This window comes from Macrotis lagotis, chromosome 2 (assembly GCF_037893015.1).
Source record: "Macrotis lagotis isolate mMagLag1 chromosome 2, bilby.v1.9.chrom.fasta, whole genome shotgun sequence".
Taxonomy (NCBI): domain Eukaryota; kingdom Metazoa; phylum Chordata; class Mammalia; order Peramelemorphia; family Peramelidae; genus Macrotis; species Macrotis lagotis.
Genome location: NC_133659.1, coordinates 197,533,841 through 197,550,913, shown reverse-complemented (window position 1 = coordinate 197,550,913; position 17,073 = coordinate 197,533,841). Strand labels below are relative to the sequence as shown.

The 17,073-nt window shown below is 38.4% G+C and overlaps 1 protein-coding gene across 1 annotated transcript in view; it reads left to right on the top strand.

Annotated features, from left to right (window-relative positions):
- WNT9B (Wnt family member 9B) overlaps positions 1-14,123 on the top strand; it is a 70,660-nt gene extending 56,537 nt beyond the window's left edge. Inside the window, 3 exon segments of the mRNA XM_074220605.1 lie at positions 7,920-8,176; positions 12,453-12,718; positions 13,650-14,123. Coding sequence (XP_074076706.1) covers positions 7,920-8,176; positions 12,453-12,718; positions 13,650-14,123 — 997 coding nt within the window.
- The last annotated feature ends 2,950 nt before the right edge of the window (positions 14,124-17,073 follow it).

Genomic DNA, 17,073 nt, shown 5'->3' with positions numbered 1-17,073 from the left:
GCTCCATCAACCAACAAAAGAGTGTAACATACTTTTCTCCCCTAGAATATACCAGCTAAATGATTTGGTAGGGTTCTCCAGGTGCTTCTGGGTTCCTTTTATTAATTGATAATTTATTTTATTTTTTCTAATTATATGTTATAAAAGTTTTATAACATTCATCCACATGTAAATTATAGTTTCCTTCTACTCACCCTTCCCATCCCTTCCCTTCAGTGGCAGTCAGGTGAACATTTGTACATGAACAGTTGTGTTTAACATGTTTACATATTAGTCATTTTATGTATGAGAAACTAGGACAAAGGGACAAAAAGAAAACCATGAGATAGGAAGAACATAAGAGAAATTTTTTTAAATGAACATAGTGTTCATTCAGATTCTGTAGTTTGGTTTTTTGTTTTGTTTTGTTTCTTTGCCTGGATGTGGATGACTTTGTCCATACAATTCTCCCTAGATTGTCCTAGCTTTCTGAACTGCTGAGAGGAGCTGCATTCATTAAAGTTGATCAGCTCACAATATTGTTGTTAATGTGTACAATGTTCTCTTGGTTCTTCTCCCTTTGCTCAGCATCAGTCCCTCTAATTCTTTCTATGCTTCTCTATTGTCTGAACTTCATAGTTTTTTAAAAAGAATAATAGCATTCTTTAACATTCATATACCACAACTTGTTCAGCTATTCCCAGTTGATGGACATCCCTTCCATTTCTATTGCTTTGTCACTACAAAAACAACTGCTGTAAATGTTTTGGAACATGTGTGTTTTTCCCTATTTTCTATGATTTCTTCTGGATGTAGACCTACTATTGGTATTACTGGATCACAGGGTATGATCAGTTTTATTGCTCTTTGAGCATAGTTCCATACTGCTCTCTAGAATGGTTAGATTAGTTCACAACTCCACCAACAGTGCATTAATTTCCCAATCCTCCCACAACCTCTCCAACATTAATCATTTTCTCTTTTTGTCATCCTAGCCAATCTGATAAGAGTGAGTTGGTATCTCATAGATTTTAAATTTGCATTTTTCTAATCAATAATGATTTGGAACATTTTTCTATGATTATATATAGCTTTAATTTCTTTGTTTGAAAATTGCCTATTCATAACCTTTGATCATTTATCAATTGGAGAATAACTTGTAACCTTATAAATTTGATTTAATTCTCTCTATATATTTTAGAAATATGATCTTTATTAGAACCCCCAGCTGTGAAAATTGTTTCCCAGCTTTCTGTTTTCCTTCTAATCTTCCCAGCATTAGTTTTATTAGCACAAAACCTTTTTAATTTAATATAGTCAGAATCATCCATTTTGTAATTTACAATGAATGCTATTTCTTGTTTGCTCATAATTTTCTCTCCTTTGCATAGATCTGACAGATTTCTTGATCTGTTAATTAGGCATAGTATCACCTTTGGCACCTTTCATAAAAACAATATCCCCATTGCTCATGAAAGGGTCCTCAGTCACAACCTTTCAGCTTCCCCCTCCTCCTGAGCTCCCCTGGGTCATGGTATGGTGAGTGCTTTAGCCCCATATTCAATATTAATTTTTTTTTTTAGTTTTTGCAAGGCAATGGAGTTAAGTGGCTTGCCCAAGACCACACAGCTAGGTAATTATTAAGTGTCTGAGGAAGGATTTGAACTAAGGTACTCCTGACCCCAAGGCCAGTGCTCTATCCACTGTGCCATCTAGCTGCCCTCAATATTAATATTAATGATGATACAATAATGATAATGGGACAGCTATTGGGACAGCTATGTGGCTTAGTGGATAGAGGGCTGGGTCTGGAGTCAGGAAGATTCAACTTCCTGAGTTCAAATATAGCCTCAGAGACTTAGTAGCTGTGCAGTCCTGGACAAATCACTTAACCCTATTTGCCTCATCTATAAAATGATCTGGAAGAGGAAATGGTAATCTACTCCAGTTTCTTTGCTAAGAAAACCCAAAATAGGTCACAAGGAGTAGGTTTGAAAATTAACTGAACAGCAAAAATGATAATACCTAATATTTATAAAATATTTAGAAAGATTTAGAAAGCATTTTATATATGGTATGTTACTTAATACTCATAGTAACCTTGTAAGGTAGATATGATTATTGTATTCAAACAGAGGCAAACAGCAGTTAAGTGACTTGTCCAAGGTCACACAACTAATACAAGTCTGAGGCAAGTTTTCCTGACCAAACCCAACACTCTCTTCTGTAGCAACTAGGAATATGGAAAGAAAATGGGATGTTGCTATGAAATATTGAGTTAGATGGCACAATAGGATTAAAACTGGTTTTGGGGGCAGCTAGGTGGCATAGCGGATAAAGCACCAGCCCTGGAGTCAGGAGTACCTGGGTTCAAATTTGGTCTTAGACACTTATGTTGCCTTGGGCAAGCCACTTAACCCCATTTACCTTGCAAAAACCTAAAAAAACAAACAAAAAAAAATCTGGTTTTTGGAGTCCTACATTTGAATCCCACTTCAGACACTTAGTAATCATACCACCCTGGACCAGTACTTAATGTAAGAGACTGTTGTGTGTAGGAGTAACGTAAAGCTTCATCACCTGATGTCCTTGAGCACCACAGCATTGTTTTACTAAGTGCCATGGGAGTGAGAATGGACCAGGGACTGGGGAGGATATTTAAGCACTTGTATTTTGGTAGATAAATGGAGATCTTGTTGTCCAGGGAGAACTTGTCTCTTTTGTCTCTCTTGTCTCCTGCCCCTTCAACGTTCACCTGGGGAAAGGATAAGGAAGTCCGGAAAGGGGCTCAACACCTTAACTTTTCTCAGGCCCAGTTTCCTTCTTTGCAAATAAGTATAATGATAAAAAATCACATCTACTTCAGAAAATTGTTGCAGTCAGATGAGATAGAATATGTTAGTAGCTGTTTGCAAATCTTTTTTTTTTAGGTTTTTGTAAAGCAAATGGGGTTAAGTGGCTTGCCCAAGGCCACACAGCTAGGTAATTATTAAGTGTCTGAGACCAGATTTGAACCCAGGTACTCCTGACTCCAGGACCAGTGCTTTATCCACTGCACCACCTAGCCACCCCCTGTTTGTAAATCTTAAAGTGGTTCATAAATGTTACCTATTTTTTAATTATGGAAATCTCAGCATGACTTGTCCAACAATATTTAACCTTAAGAAACTTCTGCTGAGCCCAAGCATCTGGAGTATCTGTTCTTCTCTATTCTGGATCCAGGCATGTCATTGTGTTCAGGCCTGGAGGAGCCTTCCTATTTTAAGAAGGCTTAGGGTCAGCTCATTTACACCCCATCTCCAACTCCCCAGGAACAATTTTAGGTTACTGTTCATGTCTAGAACCTCTAGACAGGGAGGAGTACCAAAAGATAATCAACATATAATATGAATTACGTAAGGGGTGATACTTTAATGCTATCACATACAAGATACTAGATAGTAAAAAAGAACTTAGGAGCACAGGTGAACAGGAGAGGATTCAGTAACAGTTTATCAATACTGTTACAAGCAACATAGGGGTTATTACTCAAATCTCATCAGAACACATATCTGTCTTCAGAATTGTTAATAAAATAATTACCATTTCACCTTGAAAACCACTTGTGGTAGCAGTCTGGACTCCTGAACTGTTTAAACTGACTAAGTTGTCTCAAAGCCTAGATATGTCCACCTGTTGAAATGTGTACAGTAAATTGTTCAAGAAAGGAAATGTGAAACACAAATGGCAGCTAAAAGCCCAACTGCAAGCTTGCTTAGTTGAGTCTACACTCTCTTTGGGGGAAAGAAATGAGTTCTACTTATTTTTTCACCTCCTTCATGAGAGTCTAGGGATAAAGTGTACTACTTGCCACATGGAAGGGTCAAAGCCAAGAGACTGAGTCCAAAGGTGTATCTTCTTTTAATTGATGGTAGCACCTGTCCCTCCTGAAGCTCTCATGGGACTTTGTTGTTATCGTTATTCAGTTGTTTCATTGTGTCCAACTCTGCAAGACCCCCATGCATGTTGTACATGGAATTTTCTTGGTAAAAACACTAGAGTGATTTGCCATATCCTTCTCCAGTGTGTTCCCATTTTTCAGATGAGGAACTGAAGTAAACAGGGGTTAAATGACTCACTTGGAGTCACAAAGCTAGTAGGTGGGAAAGGGTAGATTTGAACTCAGATCTTCCTTACTCCAGACCTTGCATGCTATCAATTGCATCATCTAGCTTATCCAAATGGGTTGCGTCATGCTAAAATTATTCTAACTCCAGGCCACACATTGTAGACAGAGGCCCCACAACACCCATTGGATCCAATAAAGAAAACTCTAAGCATGTTTCATGGAGGAAAGGGAGCATCTACCCCCAGTTCCCACCTGCTTGACTGAGTGATCTACTTTGTCTACCAGCCTCCTTAAAAGACAAGTGTCTCTTCAGAAGTCACATGATTTATTAAAATTCTGTGAAGTTTTGCAAAGGGTTGGTTAGAATGAGAACTGGGGATTCAAGAGCAAAACCTTTGCAAAAACAAAAACAGGAAGGGCCTAGCTGCAGGCCTACATTGTAAAATCTCACTCTATCTCCTAATATCTCACATGGTCTTATGACATTCAGGTGGTATTGCTTTCAATATCCCAAGAACACACATAGTCTTGTGGCATTCAAGTGGTATTTATTTCAATATTCCAAGAACTCAGCTTCCCCTATGGTAGCCCCCAGGGTTCCTCCTGCTCTTATAGAAGCTGCTACAAATAAAATGATGATAAAAATAATAATTCACTTCTCTAAGTGCATTAATCAAGGATGTATGGAGGAGTCAGTTCAAATCCATTGAGTCAGTTGCTAGATTTTCAGTGTAAACGTTTTATCAAAATGCTACAAATTAGGGGTCAATTTATTGTTTCATTCCATATCTAGACTTTTAAAAGAGACAGAAATGTTAATTGTGCAGATTAGACTCAAAAGTGTATAAGTTAATTATTAAACATTTACTAACACATCCTTTTCTTACAAATTTTGTGAGGTTTTAGCCAAGGTCACTCATATCCTCCCAGGGTAGCATTTGAGCCTAGATCCTCTGGCTTCAAGATCTCTCTTTACTAAATCATGCTATCTTTCAAAAATGGAAACCCTTACACTCAGATTTTAAAAATTAGTTGTTCAAGTACAAGATGGAAAGATAGGGAAGCAACAATTCATATGAAAAAGATCCGAGGGTTTTAGTGGACTCCAAGGTCAAAATGAAGCAGTACCATGACTCAGCAATCATAAAAGAAAATTAATGCACTCAATCTCAGACTATGTTAAAGAAGGATAGCTTCTCCAATGAGGGAAATTCTAATAGTTCTACTGTATTCAGCCCTAGACAGACCACAGCTGAAGCATGTTCAATTCTGGGCACTGTATTTTTTTTGTTTTTTTAAAAAATTTTTTATTAAAGATATTATTTGAGTTTTACAATTTTCTCCCCAATTTTACTTCTCCCCCCCCCACAGAAAGCAATCTGTCAGTCTTTACTTTGTTTCCATGTTGTACATTGATCCAAATTGAGTGTGATGAGAGAGAAATCATATCCTTAAGGAAAAGACAAAAAGTCTAAGAGGTAATAAGCTCAGACAAAAAGATATCTGGTTTTTTTTTTCAAAATTAAAGGGAATAGTCCTTGAACTTTGTTCAAGCTTCATGGCTCTTTATCTGGATACAGATGGCACTCACCTTTGCAGATGGCCCAAAATTGTCCCCAATTGTTGCACTAATGGAATGAGCGAGTCCTTCAGGGTTGAATATCACCCCCATGTTGCTGTTAGGGTATACAGTGTTTTTCTGGTTCTGCTCATCTCACTCAGCATCAATTCATGCAAATCCCTCCAGGCTTCCCTGAAATCCTGTCCCTCCTGGTTTCTAATAAAACAATAGTGTTTCATGACATACATATACCACAGTTTGCTAAGCCATTCCCCAATTGAAAGATGTTTACTTGATTTCCAATTCTTTGCCACCACAAACAGGGCTGCTATAAATATTTTTGTACCAGTGATGTTTTTACCCTTTTTCATCATCTCTTCAGGGTATAGACCCAGTAGTGGTATTGCTCGATCAAAGGCTATGCTCATTTTTGTTGCCCTTTGGGTGTAGTTCCAAATTTCTCTCCAGAAAGGTTGGATGAGTTCACAGCTCCACCAACAGTGTAATAGTGTCCCAGATTTCCCACAACCCTTCCAACAATGATCATTATCCTTTCTGGTCATATTGGCCAGTCTGAGAGGTGTGAGGTGGTACCTCAGAGAAGCTTTAATTTGCATTTCTCTAATAATTAATGATTTAGAGCAATTTTTTCATATGGCTATGGATTGCTTTGATCTCCTCATCTGTAAATTGCCTTTGCATATCTTTTGACCCTTTGTCAATTGGAGAATGGCTTTTTGTTTTAAAAATATGACTCAGTTCTCTGTATGTTTTAGGAATGAGTCCTCTGTCAGAATCATTAGTTGTAAAGATTGTTTCCCAGTTTACTACATTTCTTTTGATCTTGGTTACAGTGGTTTTATCTGTGCAAAAGCTTTTCAATTTAATGTAATTGAAATCATCTAGTTGGTTTTTGGTGATGTTCTCCATCTCTTCCTTAATCATAAACTGCTGCCCTTTCCATAGATCTGACAGGTAAACTAGTCCTTGATCTTCCAATTTGCTTATAGTATTGTTTTTTTATGTCTAAGTCCTGTAATTCACTTCTCTAAGTGCATTAAGCAAGGATGTATGGAGGAGTCGGCTCAATTTGGATCTTATCTTGGTAAAGGGTGTGAGGTGTTGGTCTAATCTAAGTTTCTTCCATACTAACTTCCAATTATCCCAGCAGTTTTTATCAAAGAGGGAATTTTTATCCCAATGGCTGGACTCTTTGGGTTTATCAAACAGCAGATTACTATAATCATCTCCTGCTTTTGCACCTAGTCTATTCCACTAGTCCACCACTCTATTTCTTAGCCAGGTACTGTATTTTTTTTGAAAGAGGGCCATTGACAAAAGCTAGCTTCTTCTCATAAGAGGATAACTTCTTCTCATTAGAAGATCCAGAATAGAGAAGAACAAGTATTCCAGTTGCTTGGGCTCAACAGAAGTTTCTCAAGCAAATCAAGCAAGATTTCAGAAAAAGCTCTGATTTTGAACTACAGAAATATTTTTATATCTTGGAAGATCTATTGAATTTAGATTCTGTGGACTTGTACCACAGGTTGTCAGTTGTGGAAGCGCCTTTAGAGATAATCTGGAAAAGAAAAACTGAAACCTAGAGAAGGTCAGTGATTTGCCCAAAGTCACACACACAGCCAATTAGTGACAGAGCCAGGATTAGAACCTAGGTCAATGGATTCCCATTCCAGGGTTCTTTCCACTCTCCTTCCCAACTTAATAATCTTATGATCTTGGGCTAATCACAGTCTCTCTGGACTTCGGTCCCAATCTGATCTCAATGAGGAGACCGAGTTTGAGTTAGTGTTCTAGTTTCATCTCTACAGCCAAGGAGTGTCCTTGCACAAATTATCTTCACTCCCTTCTCATTTGTGCAATGGGGAGAAAACCTAATATAGAAAGAATCAAGATGAGCATGGCCTTTTAAGGGAAAGAAACTTGACAAATAAAGCATTGAGAAAAGCTTCTAGACCTTGGGCTGCTAGGGACCAGTACTTTCAAAAGGAAAAGATCACTGGGTTTTAATGCTTACTCTTTGGGAAGTCCATTCCATGTCAGCTATGATAATATTTTAGGAGACCAGACTCAGCAGTATAATGACTTATTGAAGTCTAAGCAGCTAAGAAGTGGTGAGGCAAGAAATCAAATCCATGCCCCAAGGTGCTTTTCACAAGGCCACTGCCCAATGTCTGGGACTGTTGACCCCCACTCATTCCCTGATCCTCCTAGGACCTAACTAAACTTTTTTCCTACCCCTTGCTCCACTAGTCTAACAGGAAGAGAGGCTCTGACCCCTTTCCCTGGACTGGGTTCAGCCACAGCTCCCCTGCAGAGCAGAGCCCACCTGAAGCAATGTGACTTGTTGAAGCTTTCCCGCAAGCAAAAGCAACTATGTCGGCGGGAGCCAGGCCTAGCTGAGACCCTGTATGATGCTGTTCACCTGGGTGTCCTGGAGTGTCAGGCACAATTCCGCCATGAACGCTGGAACTGTAGTCTGGAGGGGAGAACAGCGCTTCTGAAAAGAGGTAAGTACTTACTTCATTCAATCACCAAGCATTTATTTTTACATTTAAAATATAGATTTTAATATAAAGGTAAACTTAAAAGCATCTTCTCAATTACAAATTCACATAGACATGAGGACCTGAAGTAGCAGGAAAAACCTTTTAAATTCTGAACTGTGATGAATTAAATATAAACATGAGAGAGGTAATGAATCAGGATTAACTATTTCCCATTAAAAATTAACAGAATGACAAAATATTAACATAAATTAAGGGAAACAATGTGAATTTTAAATAAGATGCAAATTTGTAGAGTAAAACATATAAACTAATTCCTCTTGACTAGGAAATATCCCATAGCACTTGTCCTAAGCAAGATGTAGCTGTGTGTTCAGGAAGCATTTTTTAAAGTACTATACACCTAGATAATGGTAAGTGCTAAGGTTCTGAACAAAGATAAAAACATGGTCCCCAGTATAGTCAAGGTCGTCATAATCTAATGGGAGAGGAGCATGCAAATAACTATGCAATACAACACATATATACATATATAATAATGTTATATATGCTTACAAAATTATATTGCTATAATATAACAAATTATATGTTATATTATTGCTTATATTATTTTAAGGCTGCTTACCCTTGAGCAAGTCACATGCCCTTTCTGGAATTCTTTGTTCCATACACCATAGGGTGTATGAGAAGAATATACTCATATACATGTGTGTGCATATTTATATGCATATGTGCAAGTGTGTAACTGGACATATCATTTGTCTTCTCTAAGCTTTAGTTTTCTCCTCTGTAACATTAAGAGGTTGGACCAGATGATCTCTAAAGACTTTTCCAGATCTAACAACCTGGGATTTCAGTCCAGGGAATCTCAGTCCAATTGTTTTTCCAGGATACCAGAGTATTAATTAGTATCAATTTAAGTGTAGTAATGACACAGGTGGAATGGTGAGAATGAGAATTATGGGCAGACAAAGAAGACTGACTGTATTTATGTGTGTGTGTGTGTGTGTGTATACACATATTTTCATATAATATACACACATATAAAACATATACATATATGACATAATTCCTGTATACATGTGTAGTGTGTATCTATACATATATATGCATTGATTCAGTACACATTTATTAAGTATCTATGTGCTAGGCACTATAATCAAAGGGGCAAAAGATACTTCCTGCCCTGAAGGACCTCACAATTAATGGGTGAGACAACATGTACACAAATATATACAATGCAAATTATATACAGGGCAAATAGTAAACTATTTACAAGGGGGTAGGGAAAGCACTAGAATTAAGAGGGGTTAGGGAAGTCTTCCTGTAGAAGGTGGAATATATTCATATATTTGTAAATGGAAAGTAATCTCAGAAGGATCATCTATCCAATTCTCATTCTTTTTTCCTCCCAATTCTATCAATTATTTTAAAATTTTTTTAAATTTTGAACTTAAACTCCAGTAAAACAAGCATTTCCATGTGTTCCATTACATATGAACTCCTATGTATTAATTTCAAAACTGCCCTGTCAAAACTGTCTGTGCTTTCTTCTGAATTCTCTTTTATTTCTTTCTGCATTTAAAAATAGTTTTCAATGACTTTTTTTTTAACATCACCGTTACCCAGTTAAAAACAGAGAAAAACACAACCCCTTATGACAAATAAGTATAGTCAAATAAAACAATCCACATAGTGGTCATTTCAAAAACTGTGTTTCCTTCTGAACCTTAAATCTATTACCTCTCAGATATGAGATAATCACTCTAGAGACAGAGTGATTTGATCAGAGTTCTTAAATCTTTCAAAGATATTTTATATAAATTGTTCTCCTAATTCTGCTCACAACACTCTGCATCAGTTTGTGCTACCCAGATTCTTTAAAATCATCTTTTTCATCATTTTTATAACACAATAATACATTCTGATGTCAAAATTTATTCAGTCATTCCCCAGTTGATAGTTCTCCATATTGGGCTTCCATTCTTGGTTTTTCTTTTAATCATCACTTCAGGATCAGAAATTTTGTTAGTATTTGACCATTTACCTTGTAGCTACCCCTCTCCCTATCATTATTGCTTGTTTCTTTGTCTGTGATGTATTTCTATACAAAACTGGCATGTGGGTATGTGAGTATGTGAATGAATGAGTGTATGTGTGTGTGTGTGTGTGTGCACGTGTGTGCATATGTGCATTTTCAATTATTCTTCAGGTCAGAAAAGAATGACATTCAGTTGATGCCAGTTTCTCCCATATATGTTCTTCTCATACACCCTATTTGCTATTCTGAGAAAATACCCCCTTTCTAACCTAACATATTCCCTCCCTCCTTTATTATTCCTCTCTTAAAATCCTCAGAACAGTACCAATTCCCCTTTCCCAGTTCTGTTTTTCTTATATAACTCCCTTAATATTCTTTGAAGACTTTAGAGTTCTAAAGAGACATTTGCTTCTTCTGCCCCCATGTTAGCACTATATCATCATATATAAACTCCAGTTACTTCCAAATTTATTCAAATAAATTTACCATTCTAGTTTCCATTGACTCTTGTGTTTCATTTAAAGTTAATACTGAACTCTTCCCTTTAAATCTTCACTTTTAAGAAAGTTTGAATATTCTCCATCAAAGGCCTCATTTTCCTCTTGTAGGATGGCTTGGGTTGATCTGTTAAGTAGAACTATATCTAGATCATCGTGATCAGTTCTAGAGGTCACGATTTAAGAAAGACACCAAGTTAAGGAAGGATCTTAAGTCCTTATGTAAGTACCAGTTGGGAACACTTATCCTGAAGAAGAAAAGATGAGGGAGACAAGGTATTAGTCTTGAAATATTTGAAGGATTATCATACAGTCACTATTCAGATTGCACATGGAGCTCTTCACCATTCATTAATATCCTTTTCTTATTTTTTCTGAAATTTTTTGCCCTAGAGAACTGAGATAGTAACATCATGAGGCAGTTGCAAAGAGTCAAATTTAGTCTTTGTGTTAGGAGATCTTCCTAAAATCCAAAAGTATATTCAACTACCTGTAGAGGGAATGGGTTCCCCCTTATGACTATTTATCAAATATGATAAGGCATGGATTTCTTTTGAGGATAGGTTGAACAAGTAGGCCAGTGAGGTTCTGCTAACTTTAATTTAAAATTTAAAAATTATTATTCAAATTTTAATTATTATTTAATTAAATTTAAATCAATTAAATTAATAATTATCTGGGTCTCTTAATAAATTAATTCAATTAAATTTTAGTTATTATTATTTAAAACTTTGTATTTCTTAAGTATCTACCTTGTGCAGATCATACTTAAGTGCTGGGAACAAGATATAATGTATAACCATAAGGCAATTTTCCTTCCCTCAAAGAGGTCACAGTCTAGAGAAGGATAAGACATAAACATAGGTAAAGCTACATGCAGTCAAGTTTTTTTTAAAAAAAAAAGGTAAGAAGAAAGTGCTTTGCCACCACAAGTTAGATCAGGGAAGACTTCGCAGTAGAGATAGCAGGGGTTGGGCTGCTTCTTAGCATTCAAGCCTTAAGAACAAAGGAAAAGACAGAGAGCTCTGGGAGGAATCTCCAATGACAGATCTGGGACAATAGTGACCCCGCTTTTAAAAGATGGAGGTTGTTACTCCAGGTCTCCAGGGTTTGGGTTCAAATACTTCCTCTTTGTAGCTAAACCCTGGATAGATGGAATTCGCACCTTGGTCTTATGTCATATCTCAGGAGAAGAGGAGACAGGTGTCAAGGAAACATTTTTAGTGTTCTAATTGTCTCCACTTCCTGCAATCTTGTTCTTCTTCAACTCCACTTCCTGACTTCCCTAACATTGTATAAATCCAACTAAAATTCCAACTTCTACAGGAAGTCTTTCCCAATCCCTTTCAATTCTAGTGCCTTCCCTCTAGTAATTATTTCCTATATTTCCTGTTATATAGCTTGTTTGTACAAATTATTTTGCTTGTTTCTCACTCATTAGATTATGAGATCTTTGAAGACAGGAACTGCATTTTGCCTCTATTTGTATCCCTATAGAATTTTTTTGAGTAGTAGGTGCTTAATAAATATTTATTGATTTTATCAGTTGGTTGATTATTTTTACCAGATCTGCACAATTCATTATGACTCTGATATATGATTCCATGTTGTACCTTTCCTTTTTTGCTGTAACTCAGGGCCCCAAAGGTCCAAACAGTATTCCTTTTTCCAGAGACACACTGTTAGGACCTCAACCTTTCTTTCTCTCCCTTCCTGCTTCTTTCCTCCCTTTCTGGTACAGGTTTCAAGGAGACCGCCTTCCTATATGCAGTATCCTCAGCAGCCCTGACTCATGCTTTGGCCCGGGCCTGCAGTGCAGGCCGAATGGAACGTTGTACCTGTGATGACTCCCCTGACCTAGAGAACCGCCAGGCATGGCAGTGGGGTGTGTGTGGTGACAACCTCAAATACAGCATCAAATTCCTCAGTAACTTCCTGGGGCCCAAGAAGGGAAGCAAAGATCTTCGCGCTCGGATGGATGCCCATAATACCAACATGGGTATCAAGGTGGGCATCCCCCTCAGGGCAGCCTCAGTCTTCACCTGAAGCACAGGACTGCACAGCTGAGCATCAATAACTCTTAGCAGGGCCCTCTCCCACAAAGCTGTCCTAGGACAAACTGAGATCTGGCTTAGCAACCAGCAATGACTTAAATTGCTTCCTACATCATAATAACTGAGTGGTAGACAAAGGGTGAAAGACAACTTTGATATTATCTGGATGGCATCATCTCCAAACCCCCTGCTCTAATATACAATTTTCAGTGAAGGCTATATCATGGAAAAGGTCCAGGATTTGGATTCAGAGAGCAGGTTTTGAATTATACCTTTACTACTTAGTATCCTTGGATATGTCATTTTCCTTTTCTGGTCTTTAGTTTTCTCTTTTGTCAGAAGAAGAGTTCTATGGTCCTAGGAACTGGCTCCATATTCTAGTTCTGATACTTATTATCAATGTGACCTTGAGGTTATTTTACCTTTCTTAAGTGTAATCTGCTAAATGAGGAGACTAAACCAGATGACTTCAATAGTCCCTATAATTCTATGAATGAAAAAAGTTACTGCCCTCAGGGAGCTTATATTCTCTTGGCAGATACAATATGTGAACATATAGAATAAGTTGAGGAAGGAGACCACCAATAACAAAGGAGATAGGTAAACAATTCCTGTGGAAGAAGGCACCTGAGCTGAACCTTGAAAAAAAGTCATTTCCTTCCCTTTCCCTCTATCTTTCCTTCTCCTATTTCTCTCTGTAGACATCTCTTGCTATTCAAGATGCAGAGAGTGATAATATGACCTCTTCAGAGAACATTAGGGAGATATAGAAGGGTATGTTAGGACAGAGGAGGAAGGTAAGGGGGCTCTGGCAATGGAAAAAGTAACTTTCCTCAGGTCTGGCCTGAGCTAACAGGGTCTCTTCTCTCTCCCTTCCCACCCAGGCTGTGAGGAATGGTCTTAAGACTACATGTAAATGTCATGGTGTTTCTGGTTCCTGTGCTGTGAGGACCTGCTGGAAGCAACTCTCCCCATTCCGGGAGACAGGTCAGTTGCTAAAGCTGCGTTACGACTCTGCCGTCAAGGTCTCCAGTACCACTAATGAAGCCTTGGGGCGCCTGGAGTTGTGGGCACCACCAAGACCCAGTAGCCCAGTCAAGGGTGTGGCCCCTCGGTCCGGCGACCTGGTGTACATTGATGACTCACCTAGCTTCTGCCGACCCAGCAAATACTCTCCAGGCACAGCAGGGCGTGCCTGCTCCCGGGAGGCCAGTTGTGACAGCCTGTGCTGTGGCCGGGGCTACAACACCCAGAGTCGGCTGGTGGCCTTCTCCTGCCATTGCCACGTACAATGGTGCTGCTATGTTGAATGCCAGCAGTGTGTACAGGAGGAGCTGGCTTACACATGCAAACAGTAGATCTGGATTCCCCAGCTTGAGGATGCTGGGATGGACTAGGAACATCTCCTACTTATTTTATTCTTCTACTGGCCCAGTTGCCACTTTAGCCACACTAATCACCCACAAGCACACTGTTAAGAGTGGGCACCTGGATGTATACTTGTCCACCCCCAACATCTTCCTTCCTCTTTCTACCTTGGCTGTAACCATTTACTCCTCCACAATCTCCATGCTCAAAACTTGTCAAGGAGGAATGAAGACGTATTGAAACCTCAAGGTCCACCATGTATGTATCCATGAGGTGTCAAAGCATCCCATTTCATTCATGAAATAAGGTTGAGCAAAAGGGAAAAATAGTGGGGAGGGAGTGGCAAGGGGGATAGTGAGGATACTTTTCCCTCTTTGTGTCTATGATGAATTAGGTTTGGGAGCTTGAGTAGTCACAAGGAATTTTCAGAGGTCTGAACTGAGAGAAATGAGTAGAAATCACAGAGGGGGAAATTTTAGTGCAAGATACAAAGACAACCCTGAGTATCTTAGTGGAGTGCAAATATTGGGAGACAATAGAAGTTGACATTACACAAAGGGAGTTTTCAGGTACAGATACCTGGGCCCTGGGCTCCTGAGAAAAAAATCTTCACATAAGGAAAAAAAATTCCTGACAACTAGAATTGTCCACAAGTAGTTACCTAGGAAGGTGAATTCCCTGTAAGTGCAAGATCAAGGACCACTCTCCAGTAATATTACAGAGAATGTTTCTTTTCAGGACTTGTTGGTACCTAAAGTTCAACCCAGATTTGATAAATTATCATATTGAGATATTATTTCTATACTGAGAAATGAAAGGAAGCCAGTTGCTGATGGGAAGGAAAAAAGAACCAGCAACTGGCTTCCTTTCCTTTCTCAATACCTTTTCAAGCATCATTATACTGTACCCTGTAGTCTTCTGGTTTGAGGTGACTTTGCCAGGGACCTGGTTTGATCTCTTATTATACTGCCCAAACTTTGAGGAGAGAACCTTTGATAATAGGAGTTACTTCTTGTCTTGAATGATCTCTAAACTGAAAATCATCTGCACAAAGAAAATTTAATTAAAAAAATTAATTCTATATACTTCCTCTAATCTATGGTCCCATTTCATAAAGACTCCAAGAAAGATAGATAATCTGGTGGCCAGATACTTGGAGGTCATCTTTAATGGTCACCTTGGGGTATATGACAGGAAACCATGGGTTTCTCTGGTGATATATTACCTTCAGAAATTATAAATAACAGATCTGGAAGTGATTTGGAGAGTCATATAGTCCAACCTCCTCATTTTGAAAATGAGAAATTAAGTGATTTGTCCAAAGTTGCAAAATAGCAGAGCTAGGATTTGAACCCAGGTCCTCTAGACTCCAAATCTTTTCACACTATGCTATGTTGTTGAAAGGTAGAATATTAATTTTTTTTCTCTGAAGCTTTCCCAATGAAGGTGGAATCCTGTAGGGAAGCAGAATGACATTAACATTTCCTCATCCTTAGTCCTTGTTTTCTCATGTTTTATCAGAGAGGAAGGGAGAGTATACTTTGGATATTTGCCTTGAAGAGGACTAGCTAACAGCCCAGAGCTAAAATAGGCAAAAGTGGTGAGCCCTCTCCTCAAAGACTGAATTACTAAGAGTTCTGTGCTGCTTCAGTTAAGGCTGCTGAATAGTAAGAGCAGTAATCCAAGCCTCAAATGAAAAATGTATATTAAGTTCAGGTCATGTGTGAGGCGCTGGGGAAATAAGGAATATCTATTCAATGGGAGTATGCATGAGTGTGATGGGGCAAGAGTGACTATAGGTGCAAGTGTGTGTGTGTGTCTGTGTGGGTGTGTGCACTCCTGCTTGGACACTCATTCACGCTGATGTGTAGAACAACTCAATCAATCAGTTAGCATTTATTAAGCACTTACTATGCATTAGACACTGTACCAATTCTTGGAGATACAAAAAGAACATTTAGACAAACCCTGACCTCAAGTAGTTTATAGCCTAATGATCAAAACAGCTCATTCAAAAGTTCCACTTTTGCTTTTTTTCCTCAAGCTTTTTAACCTGTTAGTTGATAGTACATGAGAACTTTGGCTAAGCTGGGCACCCTGATGCCAATGGCAAATATCCTTCATTTACTAATTTACTAATAGCCACAATTCAGGCAAAAACTCTTATTTAGATTGGGTGGTATAGGAGAGGAGGAAGCAGAGTTGCAGAGAGGAAGGAACCTTGGATTTAGAGAAAGGAGGAACTGGGTTCAAATCCATGCTTGACTTCTTGTTATTTGTATGACAGGGGACAAATCTCTATTCCTCTCAGGGCTAAAGGTTTATCATCTGAAATATGAATGAATTAGTCTAAATGATCTCTTACAACTCTTTTAACTCTGGAACCTATGAATTACCTTTGAAAATAGAAGGGTAGACAGAAATACAGCTCTTGGATTCCTCACTTCTGTTACCTAGTGTACATTATTCATGTGATGAAAACTGAGAGAGACAGACAACACACACACACACACACACACACACACACACACACACACACACACACATATGTATTTTCTGTCCTAGCAGCTTGAGTAACCCAATAAGCAAAGAAAAACTATTCACCCAGAATTAGGGTCTTAAAATTTTTAAATGGCTGAGTATATGGCCACTTTCTTCTCTTCTCTTTTCCATTTCTCTTTCTCCTTGGTCCCCATGGAGATTCCAACCCTGGTTAAAACCAATAAATTAATCTAATACTCAAAAAGAGCAGAACCATCAAAGGTGACTCAGTACCACCTAGAAAAACAGCTTCCATAACAGGAAACAGAAGGGGATCTGTTCTCGTGGACTACTCTGGAGAACCCAGGAGTCAAAGTTCTACCCTGTGTGATAGCAGTATGTGGTCAAGATGTGGGAGTGGGGGGCATTGGATGTTTGGGAGAAGAACTAGCTTCCAAG